Source organism: Neolamprologus brichardi, chromosome 16, assembly GCF_056152115.1.
Source record: "Neolamprologus brichardi isolate AB-2024 chromosome 16, ASM5615211v1, whole genome shotgun sequence".
Taxonomy (NCBI): Eukaryota; Metazoa; Chordata; class Actinopteri; order Cichliformes; family Cichlidae; genus Neolamprologus; species Neolamprologus brichardi.
Genome location: NC_142119.1, coordinates 12,274,132 through 12,299,473, shown reverse-complemented (window position 1 = coordinate 12,299,473; position 25,342 = coordinate 12,274,132). Strand labels below are relative to the sequence as shown.

General features: G+C 41.3%; 1 protein-coding gene across 3 annotated transcripts in view; it reads right to left on the bottom strand.

Annotated features, from left to right (window-relative positions):
- The window catches only part of kdm6a (lysine (K)-specific demethylase 6A), a 45,357-nt gene that overhangs the window by 2,940 nt on the left and 17,075 nt on the right, over positions 1–25,342 (bottom strand). For 2 of the 3 annotated variants that reach the window (XM_087830191.1, XM_006805966.3), the window contains exons 6-21: positions 24,619–24,739; positions 18,425–18,479; positions 17,923–17,957; positions 16,282–16,375; positions 12,596–12,722; positions 10,054–10,152; positions 9,555–9,774; positions 8,415–8,555; positions 6,610–6,702; positions 6,475–6,528; positions 5,207–5,311; positions 4,179–4,565; positions 2,914–3,797; positions 1,165–1,294; positions 898–1,003; positions 167–372 (exon numbers count right to left, since the gene is read on the bottom strand). In XM_087830191.1, coding sequence (XP_087686317.1) covers positions 167–372; positions 898–1,003; positions 1,165–1,294; positions 2,914–3,797; positions 4,179–4,565; positions 5,207–5,311; positions 6,475–6,528; positions 6,610–6,702; positions 8,415–8,555; positions 9,555–9,774; positions 10,054–10,152; positions 12,596–12,722; positions 16,282–16,375; positions 17,923–17,957; positions 18,425–18,479; positions 24,619–24,739 — 2,857 coding nt within the window. Of the gene's footprint in view, positions 1–166; positions 373–897; positions 1,004–1,164; positions 1,295–2,913; positions 3,798–4,178; positions 4,566–5,206; positions 5,312–6,474; positions 6,529–6,609; positions 6,703–8,414; positions 8,556–9,554; positions 9,775–10,053; positions 10,153–12,595; positions 12,723–16,281; positions 16,376–17,922; positions 17,958–18,424; positions 18,480–20,527; positions 20,805–24,618; positions 24,740–25,342 lie in introns of those variants that run through there. The other variant, XM_035914405.2, reaches the window with a different exon arrangement.

Genomic DNA, 25,342 nt, shown 5'->3' with positions numbered 1-25,342 from the left:
CAGCAACACGGTGAAAATATTTTCAATGTAACATGGGAGGTGGCTGATTTGTAACATAATACAAGGTCAGAGTTTTGTAGTGAAAATTAACAAACAAAACGAAGCATTTGATCCTGATTATCTTTTTACTTGAAAGCCAAAATAAGAACTTCAATTAAAATCTGACCCGCAGAGACTCCTGGAAGGACGATGCCTGGTACTGGGCGTATTTGATGATGGTGGTGTGGGAGCGGCTGCTCTCACAGCGCCACATCTTCCTGTTGCCGCTGGGATCCCAGTTCTCATCAGTGGGCTGAGCCAGCTGAGTCCGCACCTCCACTAAATGGTCTGGGTTAGCCTCCACCAGTGTCTTAGTGGAGAACAGGCCCAAGTCTGAGGATGAGGAAGCAAGGAAGTGTTTAGAACAGCTTCCATGCATCTTACATCATTTTAAACAAGTGTTAAAATAGATTTTAGTGAACCATTGATATAAACTTAAGGGGAACAGAGTGGAACACGTATGTTACATGAATTGGTTTCTGTTTTATTTTCTTTATTAATAACCTGAGGACAATCTGTTATATAATAGTTGGGGGGAAAAGAGCTGATGGTAGTGATTTTTTTATATTGTTTTTTTGGTGCAAATCCAACTAGTTTTCTCCACAGGAAATGTGTGCAGTAACATTTTCAGCTTGCAGGTGGTGCTGTTGTCATACATGTCATACAAAGTCATCCACACAACATGCTCCCTCCTGTGATTTCAGAGACACACCCACAGAGCCATGTGAGACTGGGAAAGAAACATCGAGTCAGCCACGCCAGCCGCACTTGCAACCCTCAACACAGAAAACACCTAATTTACAAAACTGTTGATGCTTACACATTAAAGCACTTTGCAGTGCCATCCCATCCTCTTACCTAGTTTGAGTGCTCCAGCCAGTCCTCTGATGACAGTGACCGGGTTGGTGGGATTGGTGCAGAACTGATGAAGGGGGGGGAAGAAGGCATCCCTCTTGTTTTCTAGCTGTATGTCAGACAGGAAAACGTGAACTGACTCCAGGCTTACTGAGAGTATCAGTGCATTAAAAAGGAGCTTAGAGTGTTTGTACTTGTTAGCTGTAGCTAAGATACTGAGAATCAACAACATGATGAATACTTCTCCTTATATGGCACAGCTGTACTCACATAAATACTGGGTGTTGGGGGATTGAGTTTGTCCTTTGGCAGTGGAGGAGATGGTGCACGAGGGGGCCGTGGTGGGGGACACCTGTCCAAGAGAATGCTGCTGGTCGACAGGCCGTTCCTCCCCAGATTCCTGCAGGTGAAGAACACAAGATCATCACGCTGTGTATCGGCTTAGGTAAAAGGTAGAAATCTGAAACATCAGTGCTTAGTGTGCCTCATTTTGTGAACTCTCCCTTCGCTCTCCTTCCTTTTATAATGTCTTGATGCATTCTCAATCATCCAGGAAAGTGAATCTCCAAAAAGTTGATTCTCATTCGTCACTCATCACTCATCCAAGTGATTTATTCAGTCTGAAGAAGACTGAAGAAATGACAAAACTGAAGAAATGACGAGACGAAACTGACGAAACGTTTCTCCCACAAAACGCTACGTCCAGATGAACAGAATCAACTTTTTGGAGATTTACTTTCCTGGATGATTGAGAATGCAGCTCACTGAACTAATACAGCCAATCCCTCAACAAGTTTGTGCTCTCTGCTCATATTGCCTTCATATTAAATGATTTTTTGCTTTTTAAAGAACTTACTTTAACATTGCACTCAACAACAAATAAATCCTCCCTAACAAAAAAAAGTAACTTCTTGGGCCAAATCCCCCGCAAGTAGGGGTGATGTGGGCTGCAAGTGGGCCCTGGGCCACAAAAGTTTGAGACCCCTAACATATACTAATATAGTGTTACCATCAACTGCTCATACACCTTTCATTTGTGCTTTGATGTTGCTTCTCTATCTGGAACCACTATTTCTAACTGCCCTGCTTTGTGATAGACACAAATCAATAAGTCAGTAATAAAAAAAGAAAAAAAGAAAAACAACTTTTGGATTACGGTAATTTCACTAGAGGTTCATTGACACTTCACATCACTGCATGTACATCTCTTTATTACAAGTCTGACAGCGCATCCCTCTCTCTGTGCCACCAGTTAGCATTAGCTTTTGGGTCTAATGACTTTTGTGCTGGAAACCCTGCAACTTATCTAACTGGAAGGCAAACATGGGTGATTTGTCTAAATTAGCTGCTTGCCATTCTGCTCTTAAATAAAACAAAACCCCCAAAAACACGGTAAGGAGAGGGACCAACATGAGCAATTGCCTAACTCTGCATGACTTAGATTAAAGGCAAAAATGTCCTCCACATTTCTCTAAAGAAGGAAAGAGCGAGAAGAAACAAGTAAGTTTCTAGCACTGTGACAGTTACAAATCTATGTGGGTCACACAAACATTTAAGCACATGTACACTTCAGATCTCTGTCTGACATGAGTGCAGAGTGTGAATGATGCTGGGAGGGAGCTAAATGGTGTATAGTACAGGGTCAAAATATCAGGGCATTTTTAAATGTAACAAAGAATCAAGGCATTCCTCACTTTCACAACATGGTTTCATACATATGAATGTGTCTGCTGCATTAACCGACACAGTTTGTGTCAGATAATGGGCAGGTGTTAGCAGTGAGCTGGAGAAGGCATTGCAGGTGTCTTTAGCTCTCGCGGTGTTTCAGTTTCAGATGTACACAATAATTTGTACTTATATAAACTTCTGTGACTAATTTATGGCAGGCTGAAAAGTTTGAAAAACTCAGAATTACACTTAGCTCCAAAGCGGAGTACACTAAAATGAATATTAATTTGGGCATGCACTATATTAACTCAGTGAATTCTATATGTGGTCTTAGCTTTACTGACTTCGTACCTGCATGCTTTGAGCATTTCACTGGAGCTGGGGTAGATGGAAACTGAGGACCAGGGAGCCAGGCCAGCAGGGCCAGAATGTCTATGAGGCCCCCCACAAGGCTCCACCTTCATTGGGCTCTGGGAGTCCTCCAGCCCCTTTCCATTGAGCGTGGGCCCCTGACTGTTTGTACTGGACGGGCTGTTAAGGCAGGGGAGGCTGTTAATGGTGTGAGGGTCTGCTGAACATGGAGAGGGCATCGCAGTGGCAGAAAGTGGCGAGGATGCCACTGAGTGCTCTGAAACTGGCTTGGTGGCGCCATTGAGACCTGGATGGACATTGTTCATTTTCTCTGAGGAAGACCCTCTGTGGTTGCTGTAGTTATTGTTATTGTCGTTACTGGTAGTATTAGCTTTTCCCTTTATCAAGGCTGAGAGAGGATTGTCTGAACTGAGCACGCTGGGGGCAGGAGAGCTGGGCAGAGACGCACTGGCAGAGCCGTCAGTCACCCGTGGCTGGATGTGATTAGTCAATCCCTGCGCAGGGGTGGTGCTGGGACTATGCGACGTCCCTCCGGAATGCCTGATGGCAGCCTCCTGACCTGATGGCAAAGCGGCAGCTGCAGCACTGCTGCCGGTGTTGCCCCCTGAAGGCGTGGTGTCTTTGGTGTGGACCCCTGAGGTAGTAGCGGAGTGGGGAGGTGAGGACAAGTGGTTCGGGGTTGTCTGAGGGGAAGTGGGGGATAAAGACGAGGCAGAGGAAGAGGCAGTGCAGGGCCCAGAGGAATGTCCAACCTGATTCAGAATGCCAGATGATGTGAACGAGGTCTGAGGGGAGGAGGAAGAAGAAAAAGGGGGTTCTCCATTAGGACCTGCCGAATGTGAACCTGGACCTTTTTGAAGCCCCTAGAGAGAGAGTGAGACATACTGATTAATAAATGATGCATTCAATGAGCCAAAATAATTCATATGAAAAACATGCAGAAACAAAATAATGCAGAAGGTGACATGTACAAACGGTCTACAAGTTCACCAATCTAATCAGTCATTCACATGGCAGCAACTCAAAGTATTTAGGTGTGTAGATGTGGTAAAGGTGACCTGTTGATGTTACAACCAACATGGACCAGAATGTCTGATGAATATTTCTTGCATCTTGCTAAATCTATGCCATTAAGAACTAAGGCAGTTCTAACAGCACAAGGAGGTCAAACCTGGTGCTAGTATGTACTTATTAAAGTGGCCAGTGAATGTGAATTGCCCATTTCAAAGCAGTCAACGGTGTACCTGAGTGGTAGTGTTGCGTTGTTGGCTCCTCCATGTCTCGTCTGCTTGACTGGGACTACTGGTAGTGCTGCTGGTGCTGGGTTGACTGGCGGCTTTGCAGTTGTGAGGTAGAGAGTTCTGCTGCGGGTAAGGCACGTTTCCGTTGCTTGCGCCGCCACCTCCCAGTCCCAGGTTGTGATTTTTGTCCGGGTGTCCAGGCACCCCCGCTGAAGGACTTGTGGAACAGGATCCATTGGCTGTGGGCTGAGTGACACACGGGGGCCGGGTGGCTGTGTGATTGAGAGGAGAGGTGCGAGAGAAGCCTGCGTGGTGGGGAGAGGGCCCAGCCAATTCGCCGTTGGGAAGGCTGGGCCTCGGTTGGCCACCTGCTGCTGCCTGCTGCCGAATCTGATACAGGGCAGAGAATGAGAAAAGAGTCACACTTAACACAAACTGTTCTGATCAGGAGTTTACACACACACTTAATGTGAACACGAAGGCTTAGGCTATGTTGAGCTGTTAATTGCTGCTGTAAGCTACTCGTTTTCTTTGACGTCATTCACAGATAAGAAAAAAAAGACACCTTCTTTCTCAAATGAGTGTGCTCATCAAAATGATGCTCATCAAAATCTAAAAGTGTCTCAACTGCCTAGACCTGTGCACTTCCCTTTGGTGACCATGAAGGGCTACAGCAGGTAGTATCATGAAAAGGATTTGTTTCACAGCGCTCACTCATACAGTGGGACTCAAAGCAGATCTCACAAAGAAGATGGTAGATTTACACAAGCCAATCACTTCTCTTGTAATCAAATTTTAAATGTAATTAGATAAACCAGTGTTATAAGTACTTGTTACAAGTGTGTGGCCACTCCAACCAGAATTATGCCAAAACTTATTCATGAAGACCAAACTAAGAGGTTGAGAAATCACTGAAAGCCCAACAATGCCTTGACATTCATGTCCATCATAACTGTATGTAAAATATAAACCTCCTATACATTAGCCAGTAGAAACTCACGTCACTAATAACCAAGGTAGCATGTGTGTACCTGCTGATGATGCTGCATGAGAGAGAACTGCTTCTCCAGCTGCTCCAGCATCTGCAACTGGTGGGGGTTGAGGTTTGCTCGGTTGGTCCGCAAGTGTTCCAGGTGCTGTACATTTCACAACAGTGTTGCATTAAAATTAGCAGATCATTTATTAAAGCTTACTACCAAATGCACAGGTAGCATTCCGCACACATATCTATTACTTGAGAAAGACACACATGTAGTTTTAATTAACACCCAAATATATTTGGTTTATTAACTTAAGCATTTTTTGTGTATTATTATCATCTATTTTGTCATCAATTTTCCTTTTCTTATTTCTAAACTTCAGTCACGATGACAAGCTAGCCCTATCCCTTTCTGTGTTTTTGTGGTGGCAGTCTCTGACACCATTCGACCTTGTCTCATTGTACAATCTTCAATCCCACCACCTCGGACAACAGGTAGCAATGCCCTCAGCAATGACGCTGAGCAGAATTAATACTACATCTGCAGCTGTAGTTCAAGACAATGGACTCAAAAGTCTATCCAATCAGAGATCCAGCTGATTACATTATGCCAATATAAATTTGTCATTGAGTTTTGGCAATTAAAGTACCTGCAGAGAAACACAACCTAATGGTATTCTTGTCATTTTTACCCATACTATATGGGTATTCCGAGATTATTATCCTTAACGACAACTAACCTAAAAAGTAAAACAAAAAACACATGTTAAAATTTTAAATGACTACTTCAGTTATTTTCATATAAAAGTGTTAGAATCTTTAAAGAGTTTCTAGGTTTACACTTGAGTTCCATGTAAATAAATAAATAAATGAGTAACTGGAATTTATAAATGAAACTGATGTCCAAGTACAATCCATGATCAGCTTTATGAATGTGACACAGATGGGAAGCATGGAGAATATAAAGAAAAATGACAAGACAGGATAAAAATGTTAAACATACAATATCATGAGCTGATATAAGTGGTTCTGTGAAATGCATATAAACCCCCAAAGCGACCTATTTGAGTATGTCTCATTTTAGCTAATAAAAGTCAGATGTCAGATCAGACTTTACATTTTCTTCTAAATCAGAATCATGTGTAACAGTAATAAAGTTTAATTTGGCTTTTTTTGTTTTGTTTTGTTTTGTCTGTCTTGCATCCCCTATTGGGCTCCAACCTTGGATCTTTTGCATATTATGCAAATGTAAACCACTAAAATGTGAAGCCTCTGTGAAAAATAGTAATAATTACAAAATTAAGAAATGCATGTTCCTACCTGAAGCTTGATTTGCTGTTGATTGGTGGTGTTTCCCCACGAGTCTGCAGCACCCTGTAAAAGAGACACAAATATGTACCATGCCCCATATTTTTAACTCTCCACCATCACACACAGTAGCATCCCTGGCTGTACCTTGGCTGGGCTGGCAGTGCGTTTCTTCTTAGCAGGACTGGCCTGCAGATCTGCATGATTGCTAGCAGGCTGGCCTCCCTCCCCTTTACAGGCCTAAAAATGCATCACAGACAGTTTGTGACTACACACTGGACTATCAACAACAGTAAAGCTGCCCCAACCCCCCCCACCCCCCCAAAAAAGTGAGCTAAAATTTAAAAAATGAGCCCTTAAACAAAAATATCCAAACTTTCCCCACACTGAGATCAAAGGACAGGGTCCATACTACACATTTACATGCAAAAACATTGAGCATTTAAACAATGCTTGTATGGCAATACTCTGATATCAAATGTGGTTTACCTTAATCTAAATAACTGAGATGGATTAAGGTGGTAATCAGAGTATTCATACTGTGATTATTATGTGAAACAATGTGCTATTTGTTGCATTTAGGGCTGTAACTGGATATTTGATAATGAAACAGTTTTTGTTGGGTTCAGGATTCAGATATGAGGAAATAAAAAGCCTTAGTTTCTGTGCCTGACTTCCCACTCTCTCTCAGCAGTGATGATCACGTTTCACTTAACCCCAATGTTGCCAACACAGCGACTGCCACTAGAGTTCTGTGACTTTCAGATCTCTTTAGCCTTTTCCTTCCAAAAAAAATGCCTGGCAAACAGTCTATAGCCAGCAGTCGAGTGCTTTACATCGGCCTCTTGTTCACCTGGCACTGACACAGCTTTCTCTCCCTCTCTTTCAGAATCCAAAAAGTAAAGCAAGCTTGAAGTGGCTTAAATCTGCATTCTTTGTAATGGTGACGAGGGGTGATACCTGTGGTTGTGAAATGACTAGTCTATGGATAAACGGCCCTCGATCCTGATGGGTTTAAACGCTTTTCCCACGAGCTAATGGGCTTAGTCACTCATTTCAGGTCACACTGAGTAAAACAATTTTGGTCGTTTGACTAAAATCAGATTGCAGCCACTGTCTTTAATTCATGTGAATCCTTGATTATTCACAGTCTGTTACTAAAATCGTATTGAGAGCATCCCTAGTTGCTTTACAGGAAAGTAGTTTGGACATCTCATATTCTGTTTGTTAACTCAATAACATGCTGTAAAGTCACTAATGCAGACAGGATATCACTTGGTTCACTCTGATCAATACTTAGAATCACTAAAAATAACCTCATTATTGTTGTGGCACAGATGAAGCATGATGCAAATATGGTGATTTGAAGCCAAAATGAGGACTTAAGGATTTTACTAACAGACAAACAGAAAAAACAAGAAGGGTTAAAACTGATGTGACAGTGGTGGAGTTGAGCCTCAGTCTTTTTTTCCAAGTCAGTTGTGGCAATCAAAACTCGCGTATGCCATTCCTGACAAACACAGGTCAAATCCATGCATTCGTACTACTCGATATGCTACGCTCATTAGACATGCATTTTCAGCATTTTCTGTTTCAATGTCTGCATAAGATTTGTGCATTTTTGTAAAAAAGATAAAAATAGTGTGGCATGATGAGTTCTTTGTAGAAATCCTTAGTAATTCTAGCACGTGCCTTTTGATGAGAGAGAGGCTATGAAGGGAAATTGCACTTTAGCAATTAAGATTATTGCAAAATGGGCCTCACTCCAGTTCTTTAAAGCTGTTTATCTTTGGATCCATATTGAACACTGATGCAAGCCAGAATTTTGGAAAATGACTATGATGTAGTTAAATCCTCTAAAAGTATGAGGGCAAGGCTTAAACAATCCTCTTCTATTTACAGTTTAACTAGTTTATAAGAGACTGGAGTTTCCTTTATAAGCTGGATCTCACCTGCTGTGTCTGTGCAGTGTTCAGGGTCCCCTGCCTGGACGTGAGCTCAGCAGGAATGGGTAGGCTCCATGCCTCCTCAATACTAGGAAGCATTTTACTCTTATTCTGCAGACTACCTGGTTGTAGGTTACACAACTGAGCCTAGGAGAAATTGTGTAAGACACAAACTTTAGTGCTGAACTTGGGTTGGACAAAAAAAAAAAAAAAAGTACTAGAAACGTTACTGCTCGTGTATGTGAGGTGATCAAAAAATCTTCAAAGGAGCCCATTTTTTAAAAAAAACAGAAGAAGATAAAAACACTCGGGCTGGTTTTAATTTGGCTGATGTCTGCTTTAAAGTCACCTTTTTGTGGATGTCTGAAAAGCTTGTAGCTATTTGTAGGTAAGTGGAAGTCCCATTTTGACCACTTGCACTTGCTAGTAGGGTAGATTGTGACTGTTTTCTGTAGCCAAAAAAATTATTTTAATTTGTATCTGCACACAGCCAGATACATTTCTCTGGTGTTATAGTAGAACTCCACACCGAGAGTCTCACTCTGGTGGCCAAACTCAGGGGAACTTACTCAATACTAAAAAACTCACACGCCCGCTCTGGTTTTACCTCTCCTGAGCTTTTGACATGTTGTGAATTTTCAAGTGAAAACTGAAGCTGCACTCAAAACCACAGTTGGATCAGTTTAAAACTTGATTGGTTGATGTTTGCCGTCTTTGCTTGAAGATCACAGACGTGCAAGTGCAAGACGGGACTTCCAGAGAGCAATATTACAAATGCAGCCATGCTGAAAACATTCTGAACTCCACAAAAAGATGACCTTAAAGGAAAAATTACAAATTTGGTAAAGTTACATTTTCTTGGGGCAATTCTCAGATGTTTTTGATCACACCTTATATAGGTGATATATTAAAATGTTCAATGCCATGAAGGAATGCTTCAGGAAAACGCCAAAACAAAATACCAATATGAATTATTATTCATATCTCTGTTACCAGAAATCAAAAGGACAAACACGCAGCCTGCAATTCAAAAAGCTGATTGCTTTGGCAATGTTTGGCACTTAACACGTCACTTTAATACACGCACACACCAAAATGTACAACACGTAACAAAGTGCGTTGGGTTTATGTAAAGGCCAGCTCTACCTGCAGCAGCTTGATACGTTGTGTGAGTGCAGCAGTGTTGAGGCAGGCCTTGCTGCGAGTAGCGTTGATGTAGCACTTGATAGCGTCGTGCGGCTGGCCACAGGATTCGTAGAGAGTGCCCAGATCCATCCAGGCGGCGGCGTGGCTGTGGTCCAGTTGAACAGCACAGATGTAAGCCTGCAGTGCATCCATAGGCTGGTTCTGCTGCTGGTAAAGCACCCTGGACGCAGAGGCAAAGATAGGAAATGATTCTCTTGCCATCTTCCAGGATTTAGGTCATTATCCTCTTACAAACTCACAGTTCTCAGGAGAAATAATCTGTTCTTCATAATTCTAACAATAGATCCTTTCACACTTTTTCCATGTCCTCTATGCAGCTGCTGCTGCTGCTGCTTCTCCACCAGCCGTTTTGAGTCAGACCTAAAGATCTTCACCTTCTTTGTTGTGACCTTAATCATACTTCTCAGCATAGCCAACACATGACAAATTTTGCTCTTACCCTATAGAGCACCAGGTGTCAGCACTGGCCTCCGATTTATCAATGGACTGCCGGTAAGAGATGAAGGCATCCTGCACCTTCCCAATACTGGAGTAGCACCTTGAGGAGAGGAGACAAAGAAAGAAATAAGGACCAAAGAACAGTTGAACTATAAAAATATGACTGGTACCATTCTGGTGACCAATTTCTACCCTAAAGCAGACAATTCAGGGTTTAGTCTGATGTTTGTTTTTAGGAACAAATTGACTGATGTGAAAACATTCAGAAGACAGTTGGGCATCTACTGGTTATGTGTCAGTTTACGCTTACACAGCCTACATACAACAGTTTATGTTGTAGTTTAAAATACTACACTACAAAACTTCAATACAGTGCTAATACAGTGGTTTGCAATGCTACCTTACTTCCATCTCATCCATCTGCAACATTGTATAATGGAGAGGAGGGCTGCTAGACGGGACATGTAAATGCCTTTGTGCATTAAATTTAGTTTAACCAACTAGTTTTTCTGTTGCCAACTAGCAAAGGGAGCAACATTTAGCTATCTAGTAGATGTTGCTGAGGAAAAATCTGCACTGAACTTTGTTCCAAAACATATTCGCTTTCTATCTTTCTTCATGCATCTTAGCCCGCTTTTAAGACACCTTTATACACCAAGCCCCTTGATGTGCAATCGACCGAGACAAGTTACTTAAATTAACCAAAAACTGTCATGTAGAATTTCCTGGGCTGTGAAAACCACACAAAACAGTTTTAATCCTTCCTGTTCGCCCATGCATAAATGTAAGAACTGAAGCTATTTGCTACACATGACAGAGACAGATACATTTTCCATGCTTTTAGGTACTTTTTAACTAACATGCACACGTCTGTGAAGGTTCTTAGTCATCCAGGTCATCGTAGTCTAAGGTGCTAGGAAAGAAAAGTGTCTGGAATTCTTTACGTTTCCTTGAAGACGTTTCACCTCTCATCTCTGAAAAGTTTTGAGATCCCTTCTCATACACCTTAAAGACCACTCACATCCTGGGCCATTTGACCTTAATAAATCACATGATGGGGTGGGGCTAGGTTTCATAATGGGTTCACCCGAAACCTTGGCTGATTGTGAATCACACACACACACACACACACACACACACACACACACACACACACACACACACACACACACACACACACACACACACACACACACACACACACACACACACACACACACACACACACACACACACACACACACACACACACAGCTGGCTCGTGTGATTAGGCAGAGGATCAATAGGGGGTCCATGACCATCTTGGGGACACTCCCAATAGGGCTTAAATCTGGGACTCTCCACCAATTGCACTTATAACTGAAAAAGCTTCTTGGATGAGAGGTGAAACGTCTTCAAGGAAACTCCAGGCGCTTTTCTTTCCAAGCTCCTTAGACCACCAAGCACATGGTCTCACTCAGATGGCTATATCAAGAGCAAGAGCAGCTTTCAGCTTCCAAGCAGTAGAAAAGCTTTTCTACCTAAACAGCTACTTGCCCTAATGAAAGACCAATAATTGGTCATATAGGCTTGCAGGGCTTTGAATAATTGGCAAAATATTAAGAATACCTGCTGTTTGCCCAGATCTGGTGAGTGAAATTCTGGTATTTATTAGTCTGCTGGTTAGCACTAATTACCAGACGTGTGTTGCTAATCTATACAGTTTACACATGCAGCCTGCTAAGCAAGCTGGTAACGCTACACACTGTCCACATATGATCAACTGTTTTAAAGTTGAGGCTTCAAAACACAGAGTCAAAAAACCAATGCAGATGGTGTTTTATGGTGAAGTGATTTTACAGTGTTGAATGCTGACTATTGTGCAGCAAGTTTCAACTTATTTTCCTGAATAACTAGAAACTCTTTCAGTCGGTGAACTGAACAGCACCCTGATCCAGAGGAACGTCCATTTATGTGGGTCATCGGCCAAGGCCGATTCTAGTGCACCAACATAGTGACTCAAGTAAAGACAGCTTAGTCTAAAAGGAATATTATACAAAAACCAATAACCCAGTTAAGGGATGCCTTTTTTTGTTTTTTCCCTGCTTAGGCTGTAACCTCAAGGACAGCATTGGCCCCATGGTCAAGACTGGGCATCTACTACATTCAACCGAAACAGCAGCACAGGAGCAAGCATTTTAACCTCCTGAAGCATTAGCTAGATTTTAAGGTTGCTAAAAAACAAACAAATTATCTTGTGATGCCTTCTAACAGTGTTATGTCATGTTTTTGGCAACAGGTGTTTTTTTTTTGTGATGAAAAGAAGATGACAACTAAATAAAAACTAATGAATTTGAAGAGATGAGATCCAATTAAGTTGTGCAGAAAGGTGGGACGAGTTTGGAAGTGATCCAATCAGAAATAATCTTCATATAAGGTTCATAAGGTCAGCCAAAAGACTACGACTAAAACTAAATCAGAATTTGCTGTCAAATGCCATCTAATTAAATTTCACAACACAAGACAAGATAATACGCAAACAGCCGCGTCCTTTGCTTTCGTACCTGCCAAGAAAGTACCAAGACTGCCCAGAGTTTGGGTCTGCCTCTAAAGACTTTTGCAGACACTGGATGGCATAGCTGTCCTTGGTGCCTTTATCCCCCAACTGTTCCACTGTGTGATGCATCCAGCCTGAGAAGAGCAAAACAAAACATCAGCCTTCACGATTCAACTGTAACAAACCTCCTGGCTTTGTTTTTAGTGGTGATTACATACCAAAGGAGAATACAAGTGTTACAGATCAAAATCCACATTTTTTTTTTTTAAAGTGTAATGAAAAAGGTAAGATTTCTGATAAGATTAAGTTCTGTCTGCCAAAGGAGGAAAAAAAAACAGAGATCAAATAAATAAAAACTTGTTACTTCCTGAAACTTTAATGAGAGTAACAGTGGAAAAAGTCAAAGAAGCAGTTATATTCAAAACGCTTAAACATCTGATATGAACCAGCCTTTACAAACAGCTCCTCCCTGCTTTCAAGCACACACACGCACAAGTACGTGTGCGCGCACACACATAAACTGGGCAATTTCAAGCAAACACAGAGGCTCAGGAAGACTGTAATGAGCAATGACAAACCTCCCACAGCCCTTCTCCTATACACCTGCGTATACCACATATGCGTACTTATGTGTACTTGCGCTCCCGTGTACTTGTGATACGTCATCAGTCGGAGACCAAGTACTGTTCCAATTCAAAGTACGCATCAAGCCGAGAACGCGAAAAATTCCCGAATGTGTTCTCGCTCCGCCTGTTTTATCAAGCATGCATCGGTGGTGACTTGGTACAGCTAAATATCCCAGAATGCATTTCGTCAAAAACTCAAACGCGGCAATGCAATCCAACTGAGGTGGATCGAGCATCTGATGAGGCAAAGTGGTCCAAGCACAGCGCGCTGGAACAGAATGAAACTAAGTCAGGATAGTCATGGCTGTCTAAGATCTCAGAGTTCATGTGGACTGCTGTGTCTGAAGTTTTTTTAATGGAACCAGGTTTCAGTTATCATCAAGACCAAGGAGTCACAGGCATAGTGGTTTCCAGCAATTAGTAATTCTGTGAAATTTTCTGGTCAGTCCAGCATCGCTGCTTCTGCTCTTGCTCTCTATGACATCTGTCAGACTTGACAGTAGGGCTGGGCAATATGGCCTAAAATCCATATCGCGAAATAATATGAAGCATGTGCGGTAACGATATATATTGCGATATATTCTTTTCTTCTGTATAATATATTTTCCACACTATAAGGCACACTTAAAATCCTTTACTTTTCTCAAAAATCGAGTGTGCGTTATGTATGAATTCTGGTTGTGCTTACTGACCTCGAACCGATTTTGGCGTGCAGAAATCTGTTAAAAAATGTTTTGATTAATTGTCAGAGCATTACGGCTGCCGTAGTGAGGAGCTTCACGGAGTAATCTGGGTCCAAAACTCCGTCCACTTCAGGTCCCAAAGTCAAACGAACACTGAGAGTTAAAAATGGTCTAAATTCTTTCATCTTTAATAAAATCATCAGCGTTGCTGCTTTACCAGGTGTAACAATTAAGTTTAACATCCAGGCATCCATGAAAATAGAATTTATTAAATTTAACGGAGTTAGAAGTTAACAGGAAGTTAGCTCGCTAGTTTCCACCTAAACATTTCATACCATGTTCTGACTGAGAGATTTTTGAAACTAATTAAAACATACAGCTCTGCTACAACTTCCAACATAAACAAAGACAGAAAACTAAACAGCAGTGACGTTTGCAGGGTTACTGAAGTTGGACTACCTGGTATATAATGTTGTGCTACGTGATTGCTAGCGACAAAACTATGTTAGCATAACATTAGCACAGTGAAGCTGGAGGATGAACGCCAACTTTTTTCCACTCGATAAAAGTTAACATGACGGATTCTGGTGGTCAGGGACAAATGCAATCGCATAGTAGGATGCTATACACGGGCCAAACTTCAGTCAGGAGAACAACTGAGATTATTCATCCACAATACAAGGTTAGTTATTAATATACTGCAACAACATGGGAATAGAGCAGCTGCGAGAGAATTCAACATTAATGAATCAATGTTCCGGAAGTGGAGGAAGCGCAGTTTTTGGCTTTCCCCGTATTTCAAAAGTGCTTCATCTCTTTGCTATGACTGTCGCCTGGCATAATTTGCAGATGATAATGGTTGAAGCCGCTGCGATGCTTTCGACCAAAACAAGTGCAGCTTGATGACATCATCAACATGCGCTATCGCGATAGAGCGGTATAGTCAAAATCTCTATCGTTGGCCAAATTTATATAGTTTCTATCATATATTGTTTATATCGCCCACCCCTACTTGACAGCAATCTATGGCAATTCCTAGTGGTCTCACTAGTTTGGCAAGGCTATTGCAAGCATCGTAAATCATCTGTAATGGGAAGTTTTCGCCAAAAACCAATTTCCAGCAAGTCCTGATAGGTACAACAGCGGTTACCACAACTATATACAAACATACTAAGCCAAACACACCAAACAAACTAATCTGTGCACCTCACTACCTTGGTTATCTTGGTATTTTGGTGAACCTGTGCAAAGTATACTGTCAGTTTCTGTTGTGGTCGTCTGCTGCTGTAGCCCATCTGCTTCAAGGTTCAACATGTTGTGCATTCCTGCCTTGGTTGCTTATCCCGAGTTACTGCTGTCTTTCTATTAATTCAAAACATTCTGGCCATTCTTCTCTGACTTCTGGCATGAACGTAGATAACTGCTGCTCACTGGATAGTTCCTACCAGACCAGTCCTCCTGGCACCAACAACCATGCCATGTTCAAAATCACTAAAATCATCTTCCTTCCCCATTCTGATGCTCAGTTTGGACTACAATAAGTCATCTTGTTCTTGTCAGAATAACAACAAGTTGCTATTCTGTGACTCACTGATTAGATATCTGCATTAACAAGCAGTTAAATAGGTATAGGTAATACAGCAAGTGTATATAAAAAATTTACCAACATCACAACGTGTGTGGTCCTTTCAATTTTTTTTTATATAAATGTATGAATTTTTTGATTAATACTGACACACACACACACACACACACACACACACACACACACACACACACACACACAGAAACCAATGCCTGAGTAAATAAAGCCAGAATTATTTAATCAAACTAGATAAAAATCCACTTATTACAACATTTGATGTAAAAATACAACGATTATAGCATTCACTGGTTGCAGATGGTTTTTTTCCCCCATTCTTTGCAGGATGGTAAATGGGCATGCAGAATAGGGGAAGCCGGGAATCGAACCACCAACCTTCCGATCAGTAGATGACCTGCTATACCTGAGCCTGAGCTATAGCCAGGAACACTGACCAGATGACCAGAACAAGACTGGCTCTAGGATTTAATATCTAAAAAAAAGGAGTATTAGCCCACAAGATAATGCAAGTCATCACTTAATCAATGTTGATTTGTATGGGGGAAAGTGTGCAGCAAGAACCAATGCCACACAGCGCAATATTAACCAATCTAAGCTCATTTGCAATACATGTCTCTAGCTCTGTCTGAATATATTATGGGCCTATCTGAAAACCACTTCACTGCATGCAAAGCAGTTTGTGATCTGAGTGCCAAAACCTGAAGATACTTTCAGCCAGTTTAATCCGGTACATTTCATATGTGGACATGAGCATTGGCCTACATCAGCAAAGGTCACTCACCAAGTTGTTGCAGTGTGGTCGCCTTCACTTGTGCAGGAAGATTTTCCGTCTGCAACAGACTTTCATACGCTTCCTTCGCTGCTCTGTATTTCTTCTGCGGGGAGAACAGGAAGAGGAGGACAAGCAAGAGAAGTAGACATGGGGGTTGTTTAAGCCAGACACGAAAGCCAGTGTTTTAGGGTTCTATCTAGACAGACAAAGACTTTAAAGACCTCCTCACACTCATATTGTCCTTCCATACACAGACAAACACACGGGGGAGGGTCAGTGTGAAAGAGCACAGGCCTGCCAGACTCAACAAGTCTGGCAGACTCAACAAGTCTGGCAGGTGTGTGTGTCTGCACTAAAATGTTTGTGTGCTTTAACAAAAAGGAACGCTTTCTATTTTCGGGAAATCTGAGCTGCCTGCTGGTGAACCAAGGGTTTGTTTTAACTTAGTGAGCTTACTGACCTTTTGTCTAGATCATCAGGTAGAGTAATGTCAGTGCATGCACAGAATCTTCTCTTATCAGGTCTAAAATAGCCTTTTAAAAACCAACCCACCAGATTGTGTATGTGCAGACCATGCACATACACAGTCTGGCTCTAGACTCTTCCTGTCTGCACACAATAAAAACACCTCTGGGCAAACACTGACACTTGTGCACACAAGCGAGAGAGATTCTTTAATGTTCCTTCCTGTGTCGACTAATGATTGTCATTAAGCCTGAAGGCAAATACAACCAAATGAACAGCTGCATTTGGAACTACTACAACTGAAGAATTGCGGGGGGGGGGGGATTGTTGGTAATGAAGCCCTGCCATTACCTACAAGATCTGACATTTAGAGTCATTTAGTTTTAGATAATACTTGTACAAAACACTGTTCTGTAGTTAAATGACACATTTTCCAACAGGTCCTGATCATGTTGTTTCAACATGATAGTAACAGTAATGGTTCTTATATAGCGCTTTTCTACTCTACCTGAGCACCCAAAGCGCTTTGTACAACATGCCTCATTCACCCATTCAAAAAAAACCCCTTTTTTTCTATGCCTAAGTGCTTTCTACCTGACATACACACATTTACACTCTAATGGATGCATCAACTTGGGATCTGTCCCTTGAGTAGCCAGGGATCGATCCAACAACCTTCCACTTAGTAAATAACCTGCTCTACCCCCAGTGCAGCATATTTTCATGATGCCATACTGAGGAGTGCATTAACATATTCAAACTTGGTCTAAACAAGGCAAAGGGACAGATACATGTAAATAAAAACAGTACCTAGATATAGTAACTCATCTACACCAGTGGTCTAGTACAAAGTAGGGGTGTAATGTACCTATATATGCCCTGAATCATTCCCAGCAGCCTTTGAGCCAAACAATAATAGTTAGAAGTTAAAGCTTTATATTACTGGTGTTGTTCATCATAATGGGCATTTTTTTTAAATAATAGAATTATTTTATACTTATGAATAAACAGTACAGTTGTTCTTATAAGCCGCAGTATCTGAGTTCTTAAAAAGGCTGGATTACACTGAAGGTCTTCCCTTGTCAGAGAAATTGTTAAATCAATATAAAGTTATAGCAGGTGCATAGTGCTATATTAATTGAGTACAATATGAAATTGTTTGGCCCACATTTATTGATTGCTTACCTGGATCTCATATAAATGAGCGATGTGGAACTGAACTGTGGGGGTAAAAAAGAAGAGAAATTAGAAATTAGAAATTTGTGAAATAAAACAAAAAAAAAAAAACCCAAAAACAAAGAGAGAAATTAAGATAGATAATGGATCCATGAAGCTCAGTGGGTACAGACTGCTAGCACTATGGAGCACAGATGGGAGGGGGAGTAGGACACTTTCCCCAGAGTGTACATGTAATCTGAAATCACAGTGTGTATCTGCAATGTGCTTGAAAGCACTTCCAGCTCGCTCTCTCTCCTTGTGCTGTCTCCTAGGCAACCCCAGTCTTGGGCAGAGTCAGCAGGGAAACAGCAACAGAAAGAGAGAGAAAAAAATCTGCTCTGTAGAAATATTCCTATGCCCTTACAATATGTGTTACATACCACTAGCAACACGGCACGTCATATGTGATCATACTTTACGTTGTAGCGTGTGATTGGTTGGCTGGAACAATTATAGCACCTATACTTACTTTCAGCTTTGGACAAAGTGCAGAGTTTGGAGTCGATCAAAGCCAGCTGAAAATGCTGCAGAGAGGGGAAAAAAATGAAATCATTTTAGTGTGAAAGCAAATTCACACAAATCAAACATCTCTGTGACAAGATTAAAAACAAACAAACAAACAAAAACTATTTAACCTAGTTTTTTCCGAGAGCACAGAGCACAGGAGTGATACTTTTAAGGAAATCGTGGAGAAATTTCTATTCTTCTCCAACTAATGTGCATTACCCAAATCCCCAGCATTCCTAATAAACCATAAATGAACTCCTGCCACTGCAACAAGAGAGGACACTGAGAGCTGGAAAAGCTAAGGCACAATTCTCACCCCTCCTTTCTCCTGTCCAACTTGTCCTCAAAATGAGACGCTGATATCAAGTGGCAGGCTATTAATGGCATCCAATTCCATCATCTGAACTAGGGTTTCTGGGTAAGGCAGATGTCTGCAGAGGCCAAGGCGTGGCACAGTACCAGGAAATGCCTTCTATATGGGGTCACTGAACTGATTAGCCCAAGTCACACAGCTCTTCTGGCCTTCTCGGACTCCCTTTAGTTCTTCCACAAAATGCCCAGATGTTGCTGACACATTGCTGTAATTTTAACTGTATTCAAGTTCATTATACGAGAAAGTGAAATGTAAATTCCAGCAAGATGTCCTGTCTATAAGTGGCTTCAAGGTGACAGTTTTCATTGCAGTTCATTTCGGTAGTTAACTAATCTGCCAATTTTTCTTCAATTAGTCAACGATCATTTCACTTATGCTTATCTCCACTTCCAGTGGGTAAACCTCCTCTTCTAGGCTCCAGTGTTTCACATAGTCAAGTCTTCCCACCTGTGAATATCACTGTGTTGTCTCGGCCCACAGCAAAATAAAATAATGACCCAGAAACTTGTACTAATTACTATTCAGAATAAACACTAATAATAATGTGAGAAAAAAACAAAAACAATACCGGAGTAGCTACATTATCGCATTTCACTGTTTAGCTAACAAAACTGAAATGGTGTTTGCTTAGCAAGCATCATGCATGAGAAGGTTCCAATAGGTAATCTAACATCAACATTACTGGACAAATTTGAACATAAAGTATTAACGCAATGCACTAAACTCCCTAAAACTGAAGCATTCAGAGCTGACGTCACAGCTCCAGGGTGCCGGCGTTTTAAATGCTCGTGCACAGCAGTAGTCCTGTCGTGGAAGGAAAGTGCCAGTTTGCACACTCCGCAAATAACTTTTGTTTAAAATCTCAGTTTCCATTTTCTTCCGTCCTCCTGTTTTGCCGTTCGCGCTACGTTCTTCTTCATTAGTATTGTCTGCAGTCTCGGCAGATGATATAGGCGATACTGCCCTATAGCTTCCTGTAGTGTATTGCAGTTACAAAAATAAATTTATGATATGATGCATCGACAATAAAATTCCCCCATCAATTAATTTTTATAGTTGATGCCATCGATTATTTGGACGAATCACTGGAGCCTTTTTCAGTCCCTAGGGTTGCTGCACTGTAACCCTATGCAGTCCCAAATGATGCTATGTGCATTTAAAAAGGCACCACTAGAATCTGGGTCAGTAAAACCTGTCAGCACCTGAGCACAAGGAAAATCCCAAAACCTTGAACTTCTTTCAATGGCACGCACACTTTTGGAACAAACTGTACTGCTGCTGTTGCTGAACTGGTCAAATCAAAGAGGATTTCTTGCTTTAACCTTAAAGGCAAACACCGGTATCAGCGGTCCATGCTGGGGAAAAAGACAGCTATAAGCACAGGCACACACATAAAAAGGAGGCGCCCGCTGTCTTGGAGCGACAGCAGCCGCACAGACGGTCAATGTCAGCCAGATAAAAATCAAGAGCCGTCCAGCTGGATCTTTCTTTGCATGCTTCACCCTGGGCCAGTGGAGCGTCACACACACTTACACATGCATGCGCACGCCCGCAGACACACACAGAGGACCCTGCTTAGGACAAACTCCCTTTTAAACAGCGCTACGAGCCACTAAACACCAGACACTCCTACTGCATCCACATGCTTTAATGTCAAAGTCAAGCAACAGAGGCAAAGACAAATGCTTTTACCTAGATCGCTTTCACATCACACTCCTCATGGAACCCCACAGCATCCTCCAGTAGATCTCCGCCTCAGCCTCTTCTATCCTTTCCCTCCTTCCCTTTCACACTTGCTCTACCATCAGGCCGATAATGCAGCAGGATTGTCAGCTTGGCATTCCACCTCCCTCCCCATGTCTCGCTTTCCTCACTCTCTCTCTCTGTCTCTTTGCAATCTTTCTTTTTGTCTCTCTCCCTCCCTCTCTCACGCCACCTCCTTCCCCCTCTTCTATCCTGGTGTCACTGATTACTATTCAGCAGACGGCTGCGGTGGAGAGTGCCGAGAGATGACACACAATACCTCAAAGCTTGGAACAGGCAGGGAAACACCACCTCTACATCCCCCCTCCCTCACCCAACCCAAATCTCACCTCTCTTTCTCAGCTCAAAGCTCTTCTCTATGGCTATGCAGCTCTACAGAAGCAGCCAACTCATATAACCTCAATTTAAAGCACACTGGGGCCAAATCATTTCCTCTTCTCTCATTAACCACATTAGCAGACACTAATGGGGTGAAATTGTCTGCGCTGTATGTGAACTCCAAGTTTGGTGCAGTTACATGCAGTGATTCACATTGCAATGTGTTCTTAGAAACTCAAGGCATCTCAGTCACTTGATGCTCTGCGCCTTGAAACATGCATCCTTCATGAAAGTCCATTTCTACATTCCCTCCCTCTCCCTTCTGCATGCATTTACTACAGAAAACAGTTTCTGATTCCTTTCTCATTTCTGTTTCTTACATTTATTCAATCTCAGCTCCTCTGCGTGAGAGACCACCCCTCCCTTTAGATAAGTGGGGCAGTTGTGTGTGTATATGTGTTGGCAGCGAGCCAGAACAAACAGGGAGGGGTGGCCTCCAACACAGAGTGAAGACGTGCAACGCGTGCAGCCTAGTTAGCTCCACAGAGCACCATGTGTATAAACTCTTAAAACCTTTGGTAATAAACTGTAAACTGAAAATGTCAAGCTTTAGGAAATACTTCTTTCACCATTAACCAATACAGAATATTTGCTTGATATAGTTAAGACACGTGTCATGGATCTTAAACTCCGAGTGTTGCACACTTCGTTTCTTGCACATATACAGGACTGTCGGTATTGTTCTGGAAATGTAATTCACCTTGCTGATTACATGCACATATTTACATCACTTCCTCTTGTGTCATCTTATCTGTTAATCTGATGTCAGTGTGTTTTCTTTGGAGAGAGAATTGTTTAAATGTGTATGTTTCAGCTTTTTTCTATCAATGACAAATTTATTTGAATTCATAGACCTCTGAACCATACAGCTCAAACATGTTTCGGCAGGATTTCTACTCACATTCAAACTAGGTTACTTAGTCTGACTGAAAAAAAGAAAGTCAGGGAGATCAGGCAACACTAACTCACAACTTACTTTTAAGACTTTGTTTTTAAGAAAATGTGACCACCTCGACCTTTTTCCTTCTAGATCCTCCATGGGCATCAGAGGAGAGGAGCTCCTGTGCTGCTGACTGAGATCACAGCGATATGTTTCTGAGTTTGTGTGTCTGGCACTTATTATACCTTCCCCAAAAGATTTAGTAATGTATGAATAGGGCTGTGCGATATGACCAAAATCTCATATCCCGATATAAAACATCTATCGATATATAAATCACAAAAATTTTTATATTTTCTGTAAATTCTGTGAATCTCAGGTAGGTGAAGTGTTTCCAGCTGGGCGTCGTGTAACTGGAGTCGAGTATTTTTAACCAATGAATGAAACTACACATTTTTAGACATAGGTTTTAACGGCCGCCGTTTTCTTTGTGAGTATTTATTACACGGGATGCTCTGGGGAAAAGCCTGTTCTAACGTTTGAGTCTAAGGTTTATTTTTTTAGCACCTGGTGGCTCTTTTTTACTTCTCATCCGTAAATACTCTGCATACTTCTTCACGTGATTCCGTTTATTTTGAAAAGTCTCAACAGGATCTTGAGCTTTATTGTCTAAGGTTTATGTGGAAAATAAACAAGCGGACATGCGATGGTTTTACCGTCGTTGTTGCTAACGACAACCCATAAAAACAGGCGCTTGTCCATCCGTAGTGTGGTTATATTAAATATAAGTGAAAGAGAGAACTTTAAGAAATTAATATAGCCACTACAGTGACCATCAAAACGATGAAAAAAAATATTGCCGTAAACAGTTTATTTTGCGACACCACGAAACATACGATAGCGTAAAATGAAACGATAGACGTTTTTATATTGTCATCCGATATATATCGTTATATCGAACAGCCCTATGTATGAACTTCATATTCTGTAAGTCTGGAAGAATATTACTGCAGTGTTTCCCCTGCTATTTTCTGACTGTGGTCATTCAGAGTGTTAAACACTGATTATACACTGATGCACCTATTGCTGCAATAGACACTTACTTGTAACTTATTGGAATTTAATCTTTTCTTAGTTAGTTTTCTATTCTTAGTTCTGGTTATTTGAACTTTTATTTCCATGAATAAAATCCTCTGCGATGGCAGTGTAATAAATATTACTTTTGTATAACTTGTAATATCCAGTTGGCTTGTCTAAACTTCTGTAGTGCACTGGCATAAGTATGCTAGTGCATACTACTGCTTATTACAAACTCCTGTGACATAACGTCTGAAACAGGACAAAGCCTAGGATCAGATAGCAATCAATCCCCAAAGGGATTCCCGACAACAGATCAGCAGCTAAAAGTCAGAATGCCTTTTTCCTTTTGTTACTGTCTTGACAACTCACAAGTGTCCGAGGATTACAGGCACACGGGACAGATGATCCTGCAGCCTGTGTTGATCCAAAGGACTAGGGAGGTCAGAATTATCTAAAAAGTTAAAAGGCTCTTATCTGTGACTGTACATCGGAATTCATGAAACTTAAGTGGCATGAATGCAAAATGATTCAATTGTTCCAGCACTCTCATCAGGCAAGGACACTCTGCTGATGACTCGAGTCAAAATGTATATATTTGTTCTAGCTGCACTTCTATCAGCTGTGGGTGCAGAACCTTTAGATGTGCAAGAAACAAAGTAAGACTGTATAATACACTTCATAAACACCCACAATAGCAAATGCTTCCAGTATCCCTCCAATATTAGCTGATAAGGTTGTTATGACAACATTACAAGATAAGATAGCTCGCCTGCTTCCCTATGGCTTTACTTCTGACTACATTTATAAAAATCACGTCAGACCACAGCCAGAGTTGTCACCCCAAGTCCTTTGTGATGGATAGTTCAAGATATTTAGAGTATTCCAACTGAAATCAGTAACTTCATTATTAAAATGTGTGAGACAACATCTGTTCAGTAGTCCTCTACAGTGCATCCTATTAAGTTGGACATTGTTCTGCAGCCTGAGTATAGCAACCTCAGATCACCTATTTTATCTGTGCATGCATGCTTCAGTTCAGTCCAACATATTTTACCATCTCAGTGAAAATACATGGAAGGTGGAAGATATGACACCACTGAAATAAAATCCTTAAAACACAGACTGGATTCTGTCTCAGACTTCATATCTATTTAGATTTACAGACACTATCTCTACTTTTAAGATTAGGCTTCAAACATTCCTTTTTGCTAAAGCATATAGTTAGGGCTGGATCAGGTGACCCTGAACCCTCCCTTAGTTATGCTGCAATAGGCATAGGCTGCTGGGGAACTCCCATGATGCATTGAGTTTTTCCTTTTCAGTCACCTTTCTCACTCACTATGTGTTAATAGACCTCTCTGCATTGAATCATATCTGTTATTAACCTCTGTCTCTCTTCCACAGCATGTCTTTATCCTGTCTTCCTTCTCTCACCCCAACCGGTCGCATCAGTTGGGTGCTCCTCCTTGAGACTGGTTCTGCTGGAGGTTTCTTTCTGTTAAAAGGGAGTTTTTCCTTCCCACTGTCGCCAAAGAGCTTGCTCATTTGATTGTTGGGTTTTTCTCTGTATCTTTTATTGTAGGGTGTACCTTACAATATAAAGCACCTTGAGGCGACTGTTGTTGTGATTTGGCGCTATATAAATAAAACTGAACTGAAATTGAAATTGAATTGAATTTACCTTTAAGCTTGACTCGTAGTCTGTGTTGACTTTAAACATGAATCCCAGTCTCAGATGAATCTCTTTAGCTCTTGAGAAACTGGGATCGATGTAAAGCACCTCCTGGAATGCCTTGATTGCCCTGGAAAAAGACCACGAAAATAGGAGGATTAATACGAACAGAAATGAATACAAACAATTAACCTAATAAAATATGCCAATATAGCCCATGTGGACACTTTACTACACTACCAATCAATAATAATAATAATAATGATAATAAGGTAATAATATGGAGTATAAAAATCTCCAAGGTAACCAGATAAGTGTAAATGCTACTTTGAAAAGAAAAAAGAAAAAAAACTTGGAAAATGAGTGAAATCCCATTTGGAAAACCATCTCGGAAATTCGGTTGAGATAAGGGATGAGGACCTAATATTAGCCATTTAAGGCAGCAAGATGCAACTGTGCAACTTAACCCATACATTACATAACAGCTGCTAAGCTGTAATCTATTCTAGTGTTGCGAAACATTATCCAGGTTGAGGTAGCCCAGATAAGGCTTGATGCTACTTTTACAACAGAAAAAAAAATTGTAATCATTTCACTGTACAAATAGCTGCAGGCAATTTGTTTACTTCAATTAAATAAAATGGCTTCAGCAGTGTATCAGTATATTGTACTGTAGCCTTTATGGTCAGTGGACAGTGTCTTCCCTAGTATCTTCCCATTATTCTTCTAGATG